The sequence below is a fragment of the Rhodamnia argentea genome, chromosome 9 (genome assembly GCF_020921035.1).
Source record: "Rhodamnia argentea isolate NSW1041297 chromosome 9, ASM2092103v1, whole genome shotgun sequence".
In the NCBI taxonomy this organism is placed as follows: domain Eukaryota; kingdom Viridiplantae; phylum Streptophyta; class Magnoliopsida; order Myrtales; family Myrtaceae; genus Rhodamnia; species Rhodamnia argentea.
The window spans coordinates 20,168,279-20,181,856 of NC_063158.1; the positions used below are offsets into that span (position 1 = coordinate 20,168,279).

A 13,578-nucleotide genomic window follows, 5' to 3' on the forward strand; every position below is an offset into this window, starting at 1 on the left:
GCTGTCTCGACTCTTGGCCTTGTAGACAGTAAAATAAAAAGTATGTGTCATTGGTGCCTCACTGGCTTCACTGTCATTTATCAAGTTGTTTTCCATTAGTAGGGGTACTGTAATTAGTCTTTGTTTATCAGTAGGGTACATCTTAAAAATTGGGCTTATTGGTATTATCTGTTGGCTTCTTCCATTCTACAATCTCTTGCATTATAACAACAGGGAGTCCCAGTTTTTCTGGTACGAGTTAAACTTTTTACTTGGGGGTTCACAAGTACGTTTTGCTCACAACTATTATAGCTGTGGATTTTAAGCTCCTAGCAAGCTAGATCCGTATGCGCAATTCCCTATTAATTACTACATAATCAAGTTAATGAAGTGGCCCATAAATTTCGCTATATGTGAATTTGTTTGTGACCATGTGCTGTTGTATGTGATTGAGGAAAGCAACCCCACTACAAAACAAGGCCTCACTTTCGCTCTGATTCAACTTCCGTACCTCTTTTCTTGAAGTTATTCTTTTGCCAGTTGAATTTTGTCTTTGTTGATTTGTTAGCACCTTCGCACGAGTTATCTTTGAGGACTTGTTTTTCGTTTTTCTTTTTCGAGAACATCCCTGGCCTAATTCTGAATTTCCACGCCACCCGTGGACAGCCGTGATTTCGAGTACAGAAGTAGAAAAGATGGTTGTGCTTTCATAAACAGGAATTATAGAAACATTGAATGAACCAATTCACGAGGGAGAAGAAAAGAGCAGTTGTGAGTAGAGCCGGCAATATGGGTCATATGCCCATTTTCTGACTCATTTTGAGAAGACCCACTCTATATGGGTAACTCACTTTTTTTCTAAAATGGGATAAAATGGGTTGAAAAAACTAAAGTCCAAAAAACAGGTTAAAATATGGGTTATCTTTTTGATCCATATTTTAACCCATTTTTCAACTCTACGTCACTCGGAAAAAAGGCGAACCCCACACTTTGGAAGCCATTGGAGTTTTCATCTCTGTTTCCTTCTTCTTCACCGAGTCCGAGAGTAACGAACACAGAGGAAGATCACTCGACGGGGACTACTTCTGCCGCGATAGCTACCTACAAGCGTCTAGCTCGTCCGAAATTCGCTGTTCAATCTTTACGCGTCCGGAGGCGGTGACATGACACTTTGCTGCCGGATGTTCGACGAAATGCCCCAAAGAGACGTTGTGTCGTGGATTGTCCTCATCACTGCATACATGAAGGTTAGGAGGTTCGATGATGTCTTGACGGCGTTCGAGCGGATGTTGCTGTTTGAGTTAAACTTGAATCGAGTCACGATGGTGAATGTGTTGGCCGCTTGTTCGAGTGTTCGTGAAGTCGCCGGCCTTAGACGGAGGAGGGAGGAGGAGTTGTAGAGGGGGAGGAGGGAGGAGGAAAAAAGAAAAAATAAAAAGGAAAACAAAAAAATAAAAAAGGAAACGCTTAAGAAATGCGGGGTCGGGTATGGGTTGGGTATGGGTTGGGTCGGGTATGGGTCATAAAATTATTATTGTATAGAAATGGGTTAAAACGGGTTATATGGGTCAATATGGGTCGGACCATATTTGACCCAAACCCGACCCGATCCACCCGTTTGACACCTCTACTTGTGAGATACATTGAAAGAGAAGAAATTAATGTAGGAAGTACCGATAGATACCAGTTGTTCCCCGTGTTTCGGGAAGAAGGAACTAATAGAAAATCTAGGAATAGAATGAGAACGAATAAGATGTTTAATCCAAAAGTTATGCGCAACTGATCAGCCAAGTCATGAGATGATCACTAGAAATCGATTTCAAAGATCATATTCACCATGCGTACAAACACTCGGATTGATTTTTCAAATCATGCTGTTTCGACAGTAAGAATAGAACTTGCAAATCCAAAGACAAGAATCCTAGCACGGCAAATGACGCGCTTATAAGGACATTCAAGAATTTGCCATACAAATCGGTGAGTTGCTAGCAAAGAAGCTCATTCAATCAAGGACAAGTCCTGCATTTATGGTGTGATACCATTCCAAAGGAAAGATGGGAATAGCCGGAAGCCGGAATCACAGAAAGCTTAACGGTGATTTGGTTCTTGATGGAATACTTCATTCCCAGCAGAACAGTATCATTTAACAGAGCAGATGGTACCTCCTGGTTCTCGAAAATGACGGTAAAAGTGGCCATCGGCAGATCAAGATGGCAAAGGATGACATTCCATTAACAGCTTTCGGTGCTCCACAAGGACATTATCAACGGGGAGTTATGCCTTTTTTTAATTATGCTTAAGAAAGACACGGCCGTCGGACTTGGACTACTCAAGACACATTTGTTGTCAAAGCTGAGAAAAGATGCAAGTTACCGTTCTTGTCGGCAATTTTCGTCACTTTTTATCGGAAAATATTGTAGGGGTAGTTTTAATAAAGCCGAGATTAATTATCGACAACTGAAAACAGAGATATTAGCAAAAACTAAAGGCGCGGAATTTTCTTTTGTAATTACTTTTTTTAACTCCTAAACCATTTCTAATAAAAACTAATTGCAAAGGTACCCTCAGCTTCATCAGGAAGAAGTCATCCAATATGTAAGCACAAGGGCGACTCCCCACATTGACAGATCTGGCTTAAGCGGTTTACCTTTTTGTTGATAACATTCATGGTTCATAGAATTCTTTTTGCTGCGGACAGTATCACCCGAAAAATTGTAAAAGACAGACGTGTGCTCTTACGCATCGCCAAGACAGGGAAGACATCGGACTGGGCAACTCCGGCACTGTCGGTTTGGTAAGAAACTTGACGGGAGTGGCAAATGCCCGCCCGGCGAATGGACTAGTCGAACCCTTGAACCAGAAAGCACAAAAACTACTGATGTTAGAACTACCAGCTTTCCTTTCCAGTTCCCAACTAATACACGAGCAAGTTCCAAAGTTCCTTTCTGTAAAGATTTCATTGGAGGAGGCAGGAAGATTTGACCTCGGATTCTCCTGCTTTGATAACATGTGAGATTTTGTAAGATCACTCCCAGCTGTTCTAAAAGCTTAAACTGTTAGATGAAAACGTAATTTAATATTTAAATATTATATCGTATGCATATGGTTAATCGAATTCACAAGAAAAGAATTTGTCATATCGGGTAATATATCCCGTTCAACATAGGCATAGAGAAAATATAACCACAAAGCATGGGGCGAGCCTCTCTTGACCGCGTTGGATCCACTAACGTGTCGAGCGCAAGTCTCGAAGCACGACGCGCGTGTAGTACAGTCTGATAGGTACGAAAAAGCTGTAATTTCGAAAAGGATTGATTTGTGTTTTGTAATCTCTGCAATTTTTCTTTGTCAAAAGTTTGGAAACTGATTCAGCTCTTGACAATCTGAGAGGGAACACTAGGGCACATCCGTCATGAAACCATGTTCATCGACCCTGGGATGCCAAGAACAAGTTTACTTACGTACGTGGTGAAAGCTCGAACAATGGAGAATATCTGACTGCCTAAGGACAAAACTATTTTCTTAAAATTATTGGTAAGTGGGAAGCCCTTCTATTCCTAGGCTTGATGGCCGAGATGAAATGGAATATGCTGGCTTAGAAGTTTGATGGTAACGATTTACAAAATCTGATAGGGGATGCATTGAGATCAAAGTACTTATTATGCTCTTAAGAGATTTAGATTGGGATCGTCCATTTTGAAACGGTTTTAATCAAGTGATTCCTCTTAGGAAATAGATTGAAAAATTTAAAGGACAATGTAGAATTCCTTATTCTCTAGGATGAATTGAGAAAAAAAGGGAAAAAAAAAAGAAATATTGATGGAATGTTTTTGATTTTGACTCTGGTAGCGGTCGTAGGAGCACCAGTCTAGGAGAGGTACGATGCGAAAAAATTAGGGATAATTATACCTAAACTTATTGCACTTTTGCTAATTCAGTTCTAAACATTTTAATTTTGCTAATTCAATTGTAAACCTTTTGCATATGTGTCAATTTAGTCCTAAACATTTCTCATTTGTGCCAATTCGGTCCATCCGGCCAACTTTGACGGGCCGATGCCGACGTGGACGCCGGTTGACACCGACCGGGTAATTTTTAATAATATTTTAATATCTTTTTCAATTTTTTATTTTTATTTTTTTGGTTCATCTTCAACTTCCAGCCGGGCACCATCACTAGGGGAGCTCGACCACGCCTTGCGATGATGATGCCATGGTCGGGCGCGCTCGCCTAGATCCGGAGACACTAGTGGCCGGTGATGCAGATCATCTAGATTGGAGGTTGAAGATGAACAAAAGAAAAATAAAATAAAAAAATAAATAAAAAATAAAAATAAAAAATTATTAAAAATTGTCCATATGCTTTGGTCGGCGTCCATGCCAGCGTCGGCCAGTCAAAGTTATCCGGATGGACCGAATTGATACAAATGCGAAAGGTTTAGGATTGAATTGACACAAATGCAAAATGTTTAGGACTTAATTGGCAAAAGTGCAATAAATTTATAACTTTTTTTGACAATTTTCCTGATAAAAGCATAATAGGTTTATGACTTTTTGAATAATTTTCTCAAGATAAATTTGTTCAAATCGTCATAGTGTCGAATGTTTCGGGAGATGGGCCCAAAGAAAGAAAAACGAAACATGAAACCAGGTTGACCCAAGATTATCACAATCTAACTCCAATTCCATTGAGTCACTTATGATGCACCAATGATCCATTCCTTGGCCGTCATTTGCAATTTGCAGAACTCTATCCATTCCACGCTAACTCTATCCATTCGGGGCAAACCCGTTTGGCAGCTCAACGAGCATTATCTGTTCTATTCGTCTGGTTCTCGCAGTGCAAATGGCTGACTTTGTCCTTTTGCCGCCCCCACGCTCTGTCTACCCAACTTGCCCATTGAAAGGAATCTTTAATCACGGGTCCAATGAAGGATGTCCCCTCCCCCCCTTGCTCTAAATTCCATCTCAAGTAAGCAATGCCGTGTTAGTGGTCAAATATACAAAGGATTTGGTCAACGAGCATAGGAGAAATCTATAGTTTTCAAATTTTTTTCTTTTTGTATAGCTTTTCTAAAACAAAAAGGGAAGACATTCTCTCGGGATATTTATTTTCGCTAGAAGTGTCAAACGGGTGGGGTCGGGGTCGGGTTTGAGTCGGAACAAATACTATCCAGTTCATATTGATCAATTTAACCCGTTTTGACCCATTTTCATACTACACTGATTTAGTGATTCATACCGGACCCGATCAATATTGTTAAAACACTTCACTATTAAAATCCAGTTTAGAAAAATTTATTTTGACCAATATATATATATATATATATATATATATATAGCTAAATTTTTTTATAGGTCTTTTTATCTAACTCATTTATGACCCACTTAAAATCCATTTAGGACTAAAGTTTCTAATTAACCCATTTATGACTGACTTTTAAAATTTAAGTAACCTATTCATGACCAACCACCAGGGAATAAGAGTCAAGTATGGGTTCTAGATCCATTTTGCCACCTCTAATTTTCGCATTTAAATGATCCAAGGCAGAGCAAAAACGAGCATCATATTCTTAGGAAAATGAGAAATTTCACATTGTAGTTTGGTGGGTAGGCCAGGTTCCAGATCTTATTATTCTGTAGATTTAAGGGATTCAATTGGTGGGCATGGTCTCGTCTTCATCTCCAGCTAGTGGCCGATGGAGTTTTGTGACAACATTCAAGTGATCTGGTCAAACTTTGGCACTCATTTCATTGTCCTTGAACCACCATGCAGTCTCACGAAGCGGAAGCGAAAATGTCAGTGAGACTGCATGTTGAAGGTCCGATGGCACCTTGCTTCGACCTGAGCTATGCAACAACGAGATGTCCCTTGATCCTTGTTTCCGTTTTTGGAGAAAAAGAAAGGACTGTACTCCTCATCAAAAGTACCGTATTAATGTGCAAATTAATGGAGATGAATTTCCCTTTGAGATCTCTATTTTACCTAATTGACAGACTATTGATGGGAACAGTGACCCACTCAACATTGCACTGTTTCCGAAGAAGCCTTCGCTTGAACACTAAAAGCCTTCAATCGTGCCACCAGCTATAAAAACACTGCAATTTTTCATTATTAAAAACTTATAAATTGGAGTCAATTACTTTGTTAAAAACTCAGCTTTTACTTGAAATCATCCATATGGATGTTCATCTATTATTGAGCACCTCTTGCATTGATTTTATTCCTTGCACATTAATAAATACATTCAAATGTCTGAAATATCCTTGAAATTTGCAATTTGCCATATAGTGATTACGTAGTATCGGCTTTATTTTAAAAATCGAAACCTTCATAGTCGAGGGCATTGCTGAGAGCCACCGTAGCTAGGTGAGGGCCAGCGACCCTCCCCACAATCTGGGTGGGTGAGGGTCACCGGGCCCTCACCCGTGGTCAGCAAGGCCGCCGACCTTTTTTGGCGACAGGGAGGAGGAGGCCCTTGCCTTTGGCTTTCTTTTTTTTATTTTTTTAATGCATTTTTTAATTCTATTTAATGAATATTCTATTTAAAAAAATTAGAACTTAGGCTAAAACGACGTTGTTTAGCCTTATGTTTCATGTTTTAGCCACGTAGGAGAAATAAAATACTCCAAAAAAAAAAAAAAAATCACATCAGCATTCTCTATTAATGGACGGAGTTAATGAAAGGACTCATTTTTAGGACTTGAGTGCGCTTGTTATAAGTTTTATGACTCAATTACACTTCCACGACAAGTTTTAGGACTTCCGGTATATATATCCCTTTTTCAAGCTGCTGAACAATGGCTACCTTCTTGAGCCGCCATAGGAAGTAGGAAGATAGAAAAAGAACTTGTAGGAGTTATTTATTTTTTACATCCAAGCATAGGAAATGACACCTGATAATTTATGCTATGAGTTTTACATTCAAGAGTGGTTTATATATATTCCCATTGAATGAATGAATAACCATTTCTTACTTACCACATTAAGTGAATTCTTTTTTTTTTTTTGGCTCAAACCAATAAATTAAGAAATTATCAATCGCAACCTTAAAGAAATTAATTTTCACCACTTGATGCGCTGATGTAACATAGTCTAGGATAAGGATTTCGGAGCGAAATGCAGCTATTCACGATTGATGTTTGTTGAAGTATTTCTTTTTTGACTGTTACTTGGGCAAAAGTTATTTTATGTTGATACGCATTGTCATAGCTTAAGTCACAATACTCTGCCATACATAGAGGACATAATTTATGAGGACCCCAACCGGTCACTCGATGGGGCAAGAAGCACCTCAAAACTTGCTAAAGAAATCATGAATGTGTTGGTTGATGTCATGAGGTCTTTCTTGGTTGAGGAAATGCGCCACACCTTCCATGACCACCACTTCCTCCAAGAGAGGGACCGTCTTCTTGAACCCGCCTTTGTGTATGAAGTCTTTGATGCCTGGCATGTGGTAAACTAGGTCAAGCTCACCCACAATGAACTTCACAGGCACTTTCACCTCAGCCTCATCCCATGGTGCCATCAGCTCCCAGTTGCTGCAACAGTCAATACAAGAGAGTGTATCAGTTCAGAAGAAGCTCCTTGATTCCTACTTCCATTAGTGGCTTGCTAAGCTAATCGATCTGGTGAAAATCACGCTGAAACTGTAACTAAATTGGTGAAAACATATGGACGCCCCTCCTTTCAGATCATGGATTGCACAGTGCAGAGAGGAGTAGATCTAAGTCTTGTACCAAACTAAGCGAAATTTCAGAGCAATGTGAATTTCAAGTAGACAGTTGCGATGTCACAGCACAATGCGATCTCATCCCTTCTCCGGTGCACATACATACAAGAGATCAAATTGATCGTCTCGGGGAAAGAGCAGCTTACCGATTGAAGTTCCTGTAGTAGTTGATCCCTCCGGTGAAGCCCTTCTTCTCAAACTTATCGACGTAATAGTCGACGTCCTCCGGCGTCAGCCATGAAGGCAACACAACTGGGTCTTCCACTGGGTGCCCGAACCCTTTCCCTTTGGGAAAGAAAAGTGGGCCGGGAATGCGATATGTCAACATCCCCTCGAGGACTCTCCTAGTCCGCATCTCTGCAAACTCGGCCTCAATCTCTCCAGGTTCCTACATTTAACTCAACTATAACAACAATTATGCACCTTAAAATGGACTCGATTTGATATTACCCTTGTCACGATGAATCTCTACACAAAAATCAAATGAGTTTATGATTGTTATGTTCACTCGGTTCTAACTCAACACAAGAAGATCAATACCTACAGGAAAAAAGCGTCGCATGTTTCCCGAAATCAAATGTAGTGCAAAACTCTAGATGACAACCTGGTTAGGGGTTCAAAGAGTAACACAAGAAAGAACCGAACCTGAAACCTGCAGATGTAGTAGTCATCGCCATAGGCGGCCCTATAGCCGTCGAGGGGCTTCCTCTCGGGGTTTCGGGGCAGCCACGGCACGCTGAGATTGACCAGAGCCTTGACCCGGTCGGGCCTGAGCAAGCATAAGTACCACGCCATCAGGGCCCCCCAGTCGTGGCCCACCACAAATGCCTTCTCCTCCCCCTCCGCTGCCACAGCGTCCAGGAGCCCCACCAGGTCGCCCACCACATGGAGGGCCGTGTAGGCATTCGTCGGGGCTGGGGCCTCGGAGTCCCCGTAGCCGCGGAGGTCGGGGGCGACGGCGCGAAAGCCGAGCGTGGAGAGCCCGAGGATCTGGTGGCGCCATGTGTACCAGAGCTCCGGGAACCCGTGGATGAAGAGGATGAGCGGGCCCTCGCCGCTCTCCGCCACATGGAGGTTCACACCGTTGACCTTCACCGTGCGATGCTTGATGGTCTCCATCTTTACTTGGGATTGTCTGAGTGAAGTTTGCTGCAGGGAGCGTGTTTCCTCGATTTGTGTTGTGTGATTGAACTTTTCAAGAAGATGATGAGGAGAAAGAGCGCAACAACAAAATTCACAAATGGGATGGGACAAAGTAGAGAGATTAATGGAAAAGGTTAGATCGCAACCCGGATAGTAGCAGACAATTGTCACGGGCCGAGAGATTGTGATCGACCCGTGCGGCGACTCGGCTTCCTTTGGATCGCTAGAACGCCCGAGCTAGGCCTTTTCTTTATATTCGTCGCCCTTTTAACCAGGATCGGAGATGAGACTCTGGGAGGAAGCCTTGTATTTCTTTGGTGGATGATCAAATGAGAAGGAGGACTCTCCTTTATATAGGAGGGGGCTTCGAATTACAACCGTAGATCTTACTCTCATCTAATGGCCTAGATTTCATCTACCAACTTTCCAACCACTGAGATTAAATAGGAAGGTTCCGGAACCTTGCCAAATTACCGATTTGCCCGTCCCCGGAAGCCTTCTAGAATATTATAGAAAACTAGTAGAAAATCCTAGACAAACTCTAAGGGACCCGGACATATCAAGTCGTGGGGCGTTTCTCGGCTTTTGCATGACGGGTTGGGGCACAAAAACCTTGGCCCGTGTCATTCTCGGGCTTTTTTTCAAATTGCGCAATTTTTTTATACCAAAATAGGTTTTAAAAAAAAACATATTTACCAATTTAGGGTTCGCTCGGCACTAAAATCGCCGAGCATATCCGCTCGACACCGAGAGTGCCGAGCAAGTAATAGCCGAGCAACCGGCAAAGCCGCTACTCGCCGTGGGGATGCCCCCCCGGCCCCCCGCTCGGTAGGTTAACCGCCGAGCGAGTGGGGTGGCAGAGCGAGCGGGGCAAGCATGCTTGCTTGCTCTACTCTGTGTCGTGTGATGGGCTCCTCCCGCTCGGCAGCTTAACTGTCGAGGGGGTGGGGTGGCAGAGCAAGTAGCTTGCTCTGCTCTGTGCGATGAGATGCCCCCCATTTGCTCGGCACTTACACTGTCGAGTGGGTAGGGACCCCTACCTCTGCCAGCGCTTTTAATTAGGTGCTGGCACTAGCGATGTGAAAGGTGCCGCAGGCGCTGCCGCACCTTTCACCAAGACTACTGAGCCTTCGGCTCTGCTTAAAGCAAAGCCAAAGGCTTTCTTCTCCGCTGAAGCTCATCTTCCTCCGCAAAAGCTCTTCCTCTTTTCGCACTCTCAGAGCCCCCTCTCCTCTTGCACTCTCCCTCACACAGTTCACGAAAATTTTCTCATATCTCCCTCTCCTTAGGTGCTTTTATTGATGTTAGTGTTTTTATTTTACTGCTAATATTTTCGTCATGTTTAAATTAAATTGAGACATTTTTTTATTTTTGCAGAAGTTGAGACAAAAGCAAAGCCAGCCTTCTTACTCGGTGCTCCCTCTTGATAGTTTGAGCTCTACATTCGGCGTGTGATTACCCTCAATAGTTTGAGGTAAACCTCGTTATAGTTATTTTTTGTAGTTTCGTATGTATTGTTTTATTTATTTGATTATTATTTGTACCCTAAATAGTTATAATGTTTACGAATTTAGGTAAATAAAAAAATTACCATAATCTAGTAAAACAAATTTTTTGGGACTCATTTTTGCAACTATGTCCATATTCATTTTGACGATTTTCAAAATATGAAAAAGAAATTTAGGAGTGTAAAATGAATTTTTGGGAAAATAAAAAAAAGTTGATTAGATGGCCCGAGAAGCGAGGACGGGGTTTGACTCGGTCCGAAAAATATTTTCTTAATAATTTCAAAATTCGAATAATAGAAAATTAGAAAATACAAATTTGATTAAAAATATAGAAAAATCATAGAAAATTTCAAAAAAATGAAGGAAAAATATTAAAAAATTTGAAAAAAAAAAATAGGAAATAGCCACAATCAAGTGGTTATAGACTATTTTGGCTATTTTGGCAGACGACTTTAAAAAATGACGAATTTACCCTTCCGACAAATTGTCTCCCAAAAAAATTGTAAAAAATCCCAAAAATTAGGAAATAGCCACAATTAACTGACCATTGATGATTCGGGGCATTTTGGCCGGCGACTTTTAAAAAATGACGATTTTGCCCTTCTAGCAAATTTTCTTCCAAAAAAATTGTAAAAAATTAGAAAATGGCCACAATCAACTGGCCATGGATGATTCGGGGTATTTTGGCCGACGAATTTTAAAAAATGACGATTTTACCATTCTGGCAAATTGTCTCTCAAAAAAATTGTAAAAAATTTCAAAAATTAGGAAATGACCACAATTAACTAGCCATGGACAATTCGGGATATTTTGGCCGACGCCTTTTAAAAAATGACGCTTTTGCCCTTCTACAAAATTGTCTTCCAAAAAAATGGTAAAAAATTTCAAAAATTAGGAAATGGCCACAATTAATCGGTCATGGATGATTCAGGATATTTTGGCCAACGACTTTTAAAAAATGATGATTTTGTCCTTTTGGCAAATTGTCTCCCAAAAAAATTGTAAAAAATCTCAAAAATTAGGAAATGGTCACAATCAACTTGCAATAGACGATTCAGGGTATTTTGGCCGACGACTTTTAAAAAATGACGATTTTGCCCTTCTGGCAAATTGTCTCCCAAAAAAATTATAAAAAATCCCAAAAAATTAGGAAATAACCACAATCAACTAGCAATGGACGATTCAAGGTATCTTGACTAGTGACTTTTAAAAAATGACGATTTTGCCATTCTGGAAAATTGTCTATCAAAAAAATTATAAAAAATTTCAAAAATCGTGAAATGGCCACAATCAACTGGCCATGGACGATTCAGGGTATTTTGGCCGACTGATTTTAAAAAATGATGATTTTACCCTTTCGGCAAATTGTCTCCCAAAAAAATTGTAAAAAATCCCAAAAATGAGGAAATTACCACAATCAACCGGCCATGGACAATTCGGGGTATTTTAGCCGATGAATTTAAAAAAAGACAATTTTTCCCTTCCGGCAAATTGTCTCCCAAAAAAATTGTAAAAAATCTCAAAAATTAGGTTACGCCCTTAGGGCAATACTAGGATATTTATTTCATTTGATATATTTATAGTGGTAATGTTAATTTGATAATGTATACGAGATGATATTTATCAAATTGTAGTTTAGAAATAATTTCTAATTTATTTATTTAGCAGAATGTCGTCTACATCTTTTGCGATTGTGCATCGGAGAGGTACAATAGTACGAACTGAATATGGAATTGATTACGAAGGCGAACAATCTACCATGTTCGGGATTACAAACATATTGACATTTGATGAGTTACGTGTTTCGATTGAGAGCGCGTTGAATATAATAAGAAACCAGTATATTCAAACAATGGTGTATATATATCCAGTTGTAACACGCAATTGTGTTACATATGACATTACGGATGTGCATGATGATGCTATAGTTACGATGATCCAGCAATTTGCACTTTAGGCTGGTGCTACAGGATTTTTACGGTTTTATGCAACCGTAGCGGAACACCAAATGAGAGATGATTTCGCGCAGGAAGGTTCGAATGTTGGTGAAGAAGACGATGGTCTGCATAATTAGTACGTGCAGTCCGATGATAATGATGATAATGTTGATGATGATGATGATGATGATGATGATGATGATGATGAAGATGATCCTTGGATGGACACGGATGACAATGATGAAGAAGATGTCGAATGTGACAATATGGAGGATTACTACAACACCCAGTGTAGTAATCCCACTTTGCCGTTGGTACATCCACCGCCATATTCAGAGATCGACTTTGACATGATGCAAGACAATACAAGAGCCGGACCGTATGTTATTTGATCCATCAAAAGAATTTGATGTTGGCATGTCGTTTCCATCATAGGACGCGTTGCGGTTAGTTGCAAAAGAGTACTCCCTTAGGAGAAATCAAAATTTTCACAGTTATTTGACAAAGAAAACAGAATATGTGATAAAATGTGGCAATCCAAATGGACCGTGTGGTTGGAGGCTCTACGCGATTGCTAAACCGGGTGGCATGTTTTGGAAAATAAGTAAGTATAATAGGCTACATACATGCAGTTCTCCGCACATGTCACGGGATCATCGGCACCTTGACCAAAAGTACCTTTGTAGCCAGATAGAAGCAATGATTGCAGCCCAATCAGATATCAAAATCAAGCCACCGATGGCAGATATTCAAGACAAGCTGCACTTCGAACCTACTTACCGTAAAATCTAGAAAGCCAAACAAATGGCGATTGCCGGATAATTTGGAGATTAGGATGAGTCATACAATAGGTTGATGACGTGGATGATCGAAATGGAGAGCCGGAATCCAGGTTCGCATTTTGTGATCGATGATCATATCAACCTAGATTAGGGCTGCACGATTTTCAACTGGATGTTTTGGACTTTCAAGCGGACGATTGAAGGTTTTGCAAGTTGTCGTCCTATCATATTTGTTGATGGTACATTTTTGTACGGAAATTACCACAGAACCCTCCTTTGTGCGGCCTCACTTGATGGCAATAATCATAATTTCCCATTGGCATTTGTTGTAGTCCATCGGGAAAATGTTAATAATTGGACTTGGTTTATGAATCTATTGTAGAGATATGTCACTAGAAGAGATGATATTTGTGTAATATCGGATAGATATATCGAGATTCAACGAGCAATGGAGACAACACGGTGACGTCCTCTACATGGCCACCATAGATATTGCA

General features: G+C 40.6%; 1 protein-coding gene across 1 annotated transcript; it reads right to left on the reverse strand.

Moving 5' to 3' along the window:
* Window positions 1-7,033: 7,033 nt before the first annotated feature.
* Window positions 7,034-8,842, reverse strand: LOC115732610 (epoxide hydrolase A-like). Its single transcript, XM_030663297.2, has 3 exons — window positions 8,357-8,842; window positions 7,858-8,099; window positions 7,034-7,520 (listed from the first exon to the last, which is right to left on the reverse strand). The coding sequence occupies exons 1-3, from the start codon at window positions 8,828-8,830 to the stop codon at window positions 7,274-7,276; spliced, it is 963 nt and encodes a 320-aa protein (XP_030519157.1). The 5' UTR covers window positions 8,831-8,842; the 3' UTR covers window positions 7,034-7,273.
* Between the last annotated feature and the right edge of the window lie 4,736 nt (window positions 8,843-13,578).

Coding starts and splice junctions, on each gene's coding strand:
- LOC115732610 (XM_030663297.2), bottom strand. CDS start 8,830: ATGGAGACCATCAAGCATCGCACGGTGAAGGTCAACGGTGTGAACCTC. Junction 8,100..8,356: donor ACTACATCTGCAGGTTTCAG/GTTCGGTTCTTT, acceptor AGTTAAATGTAG/GAACCTGGAGAGATTGAGGC. Junction 7,521..7,857: donor TACTACAGGAACTTCAATCG/GTAAGCTGCTCT, acceptor TGACTGTTGCAG/CAACTGGGAGCTGATGGCAC.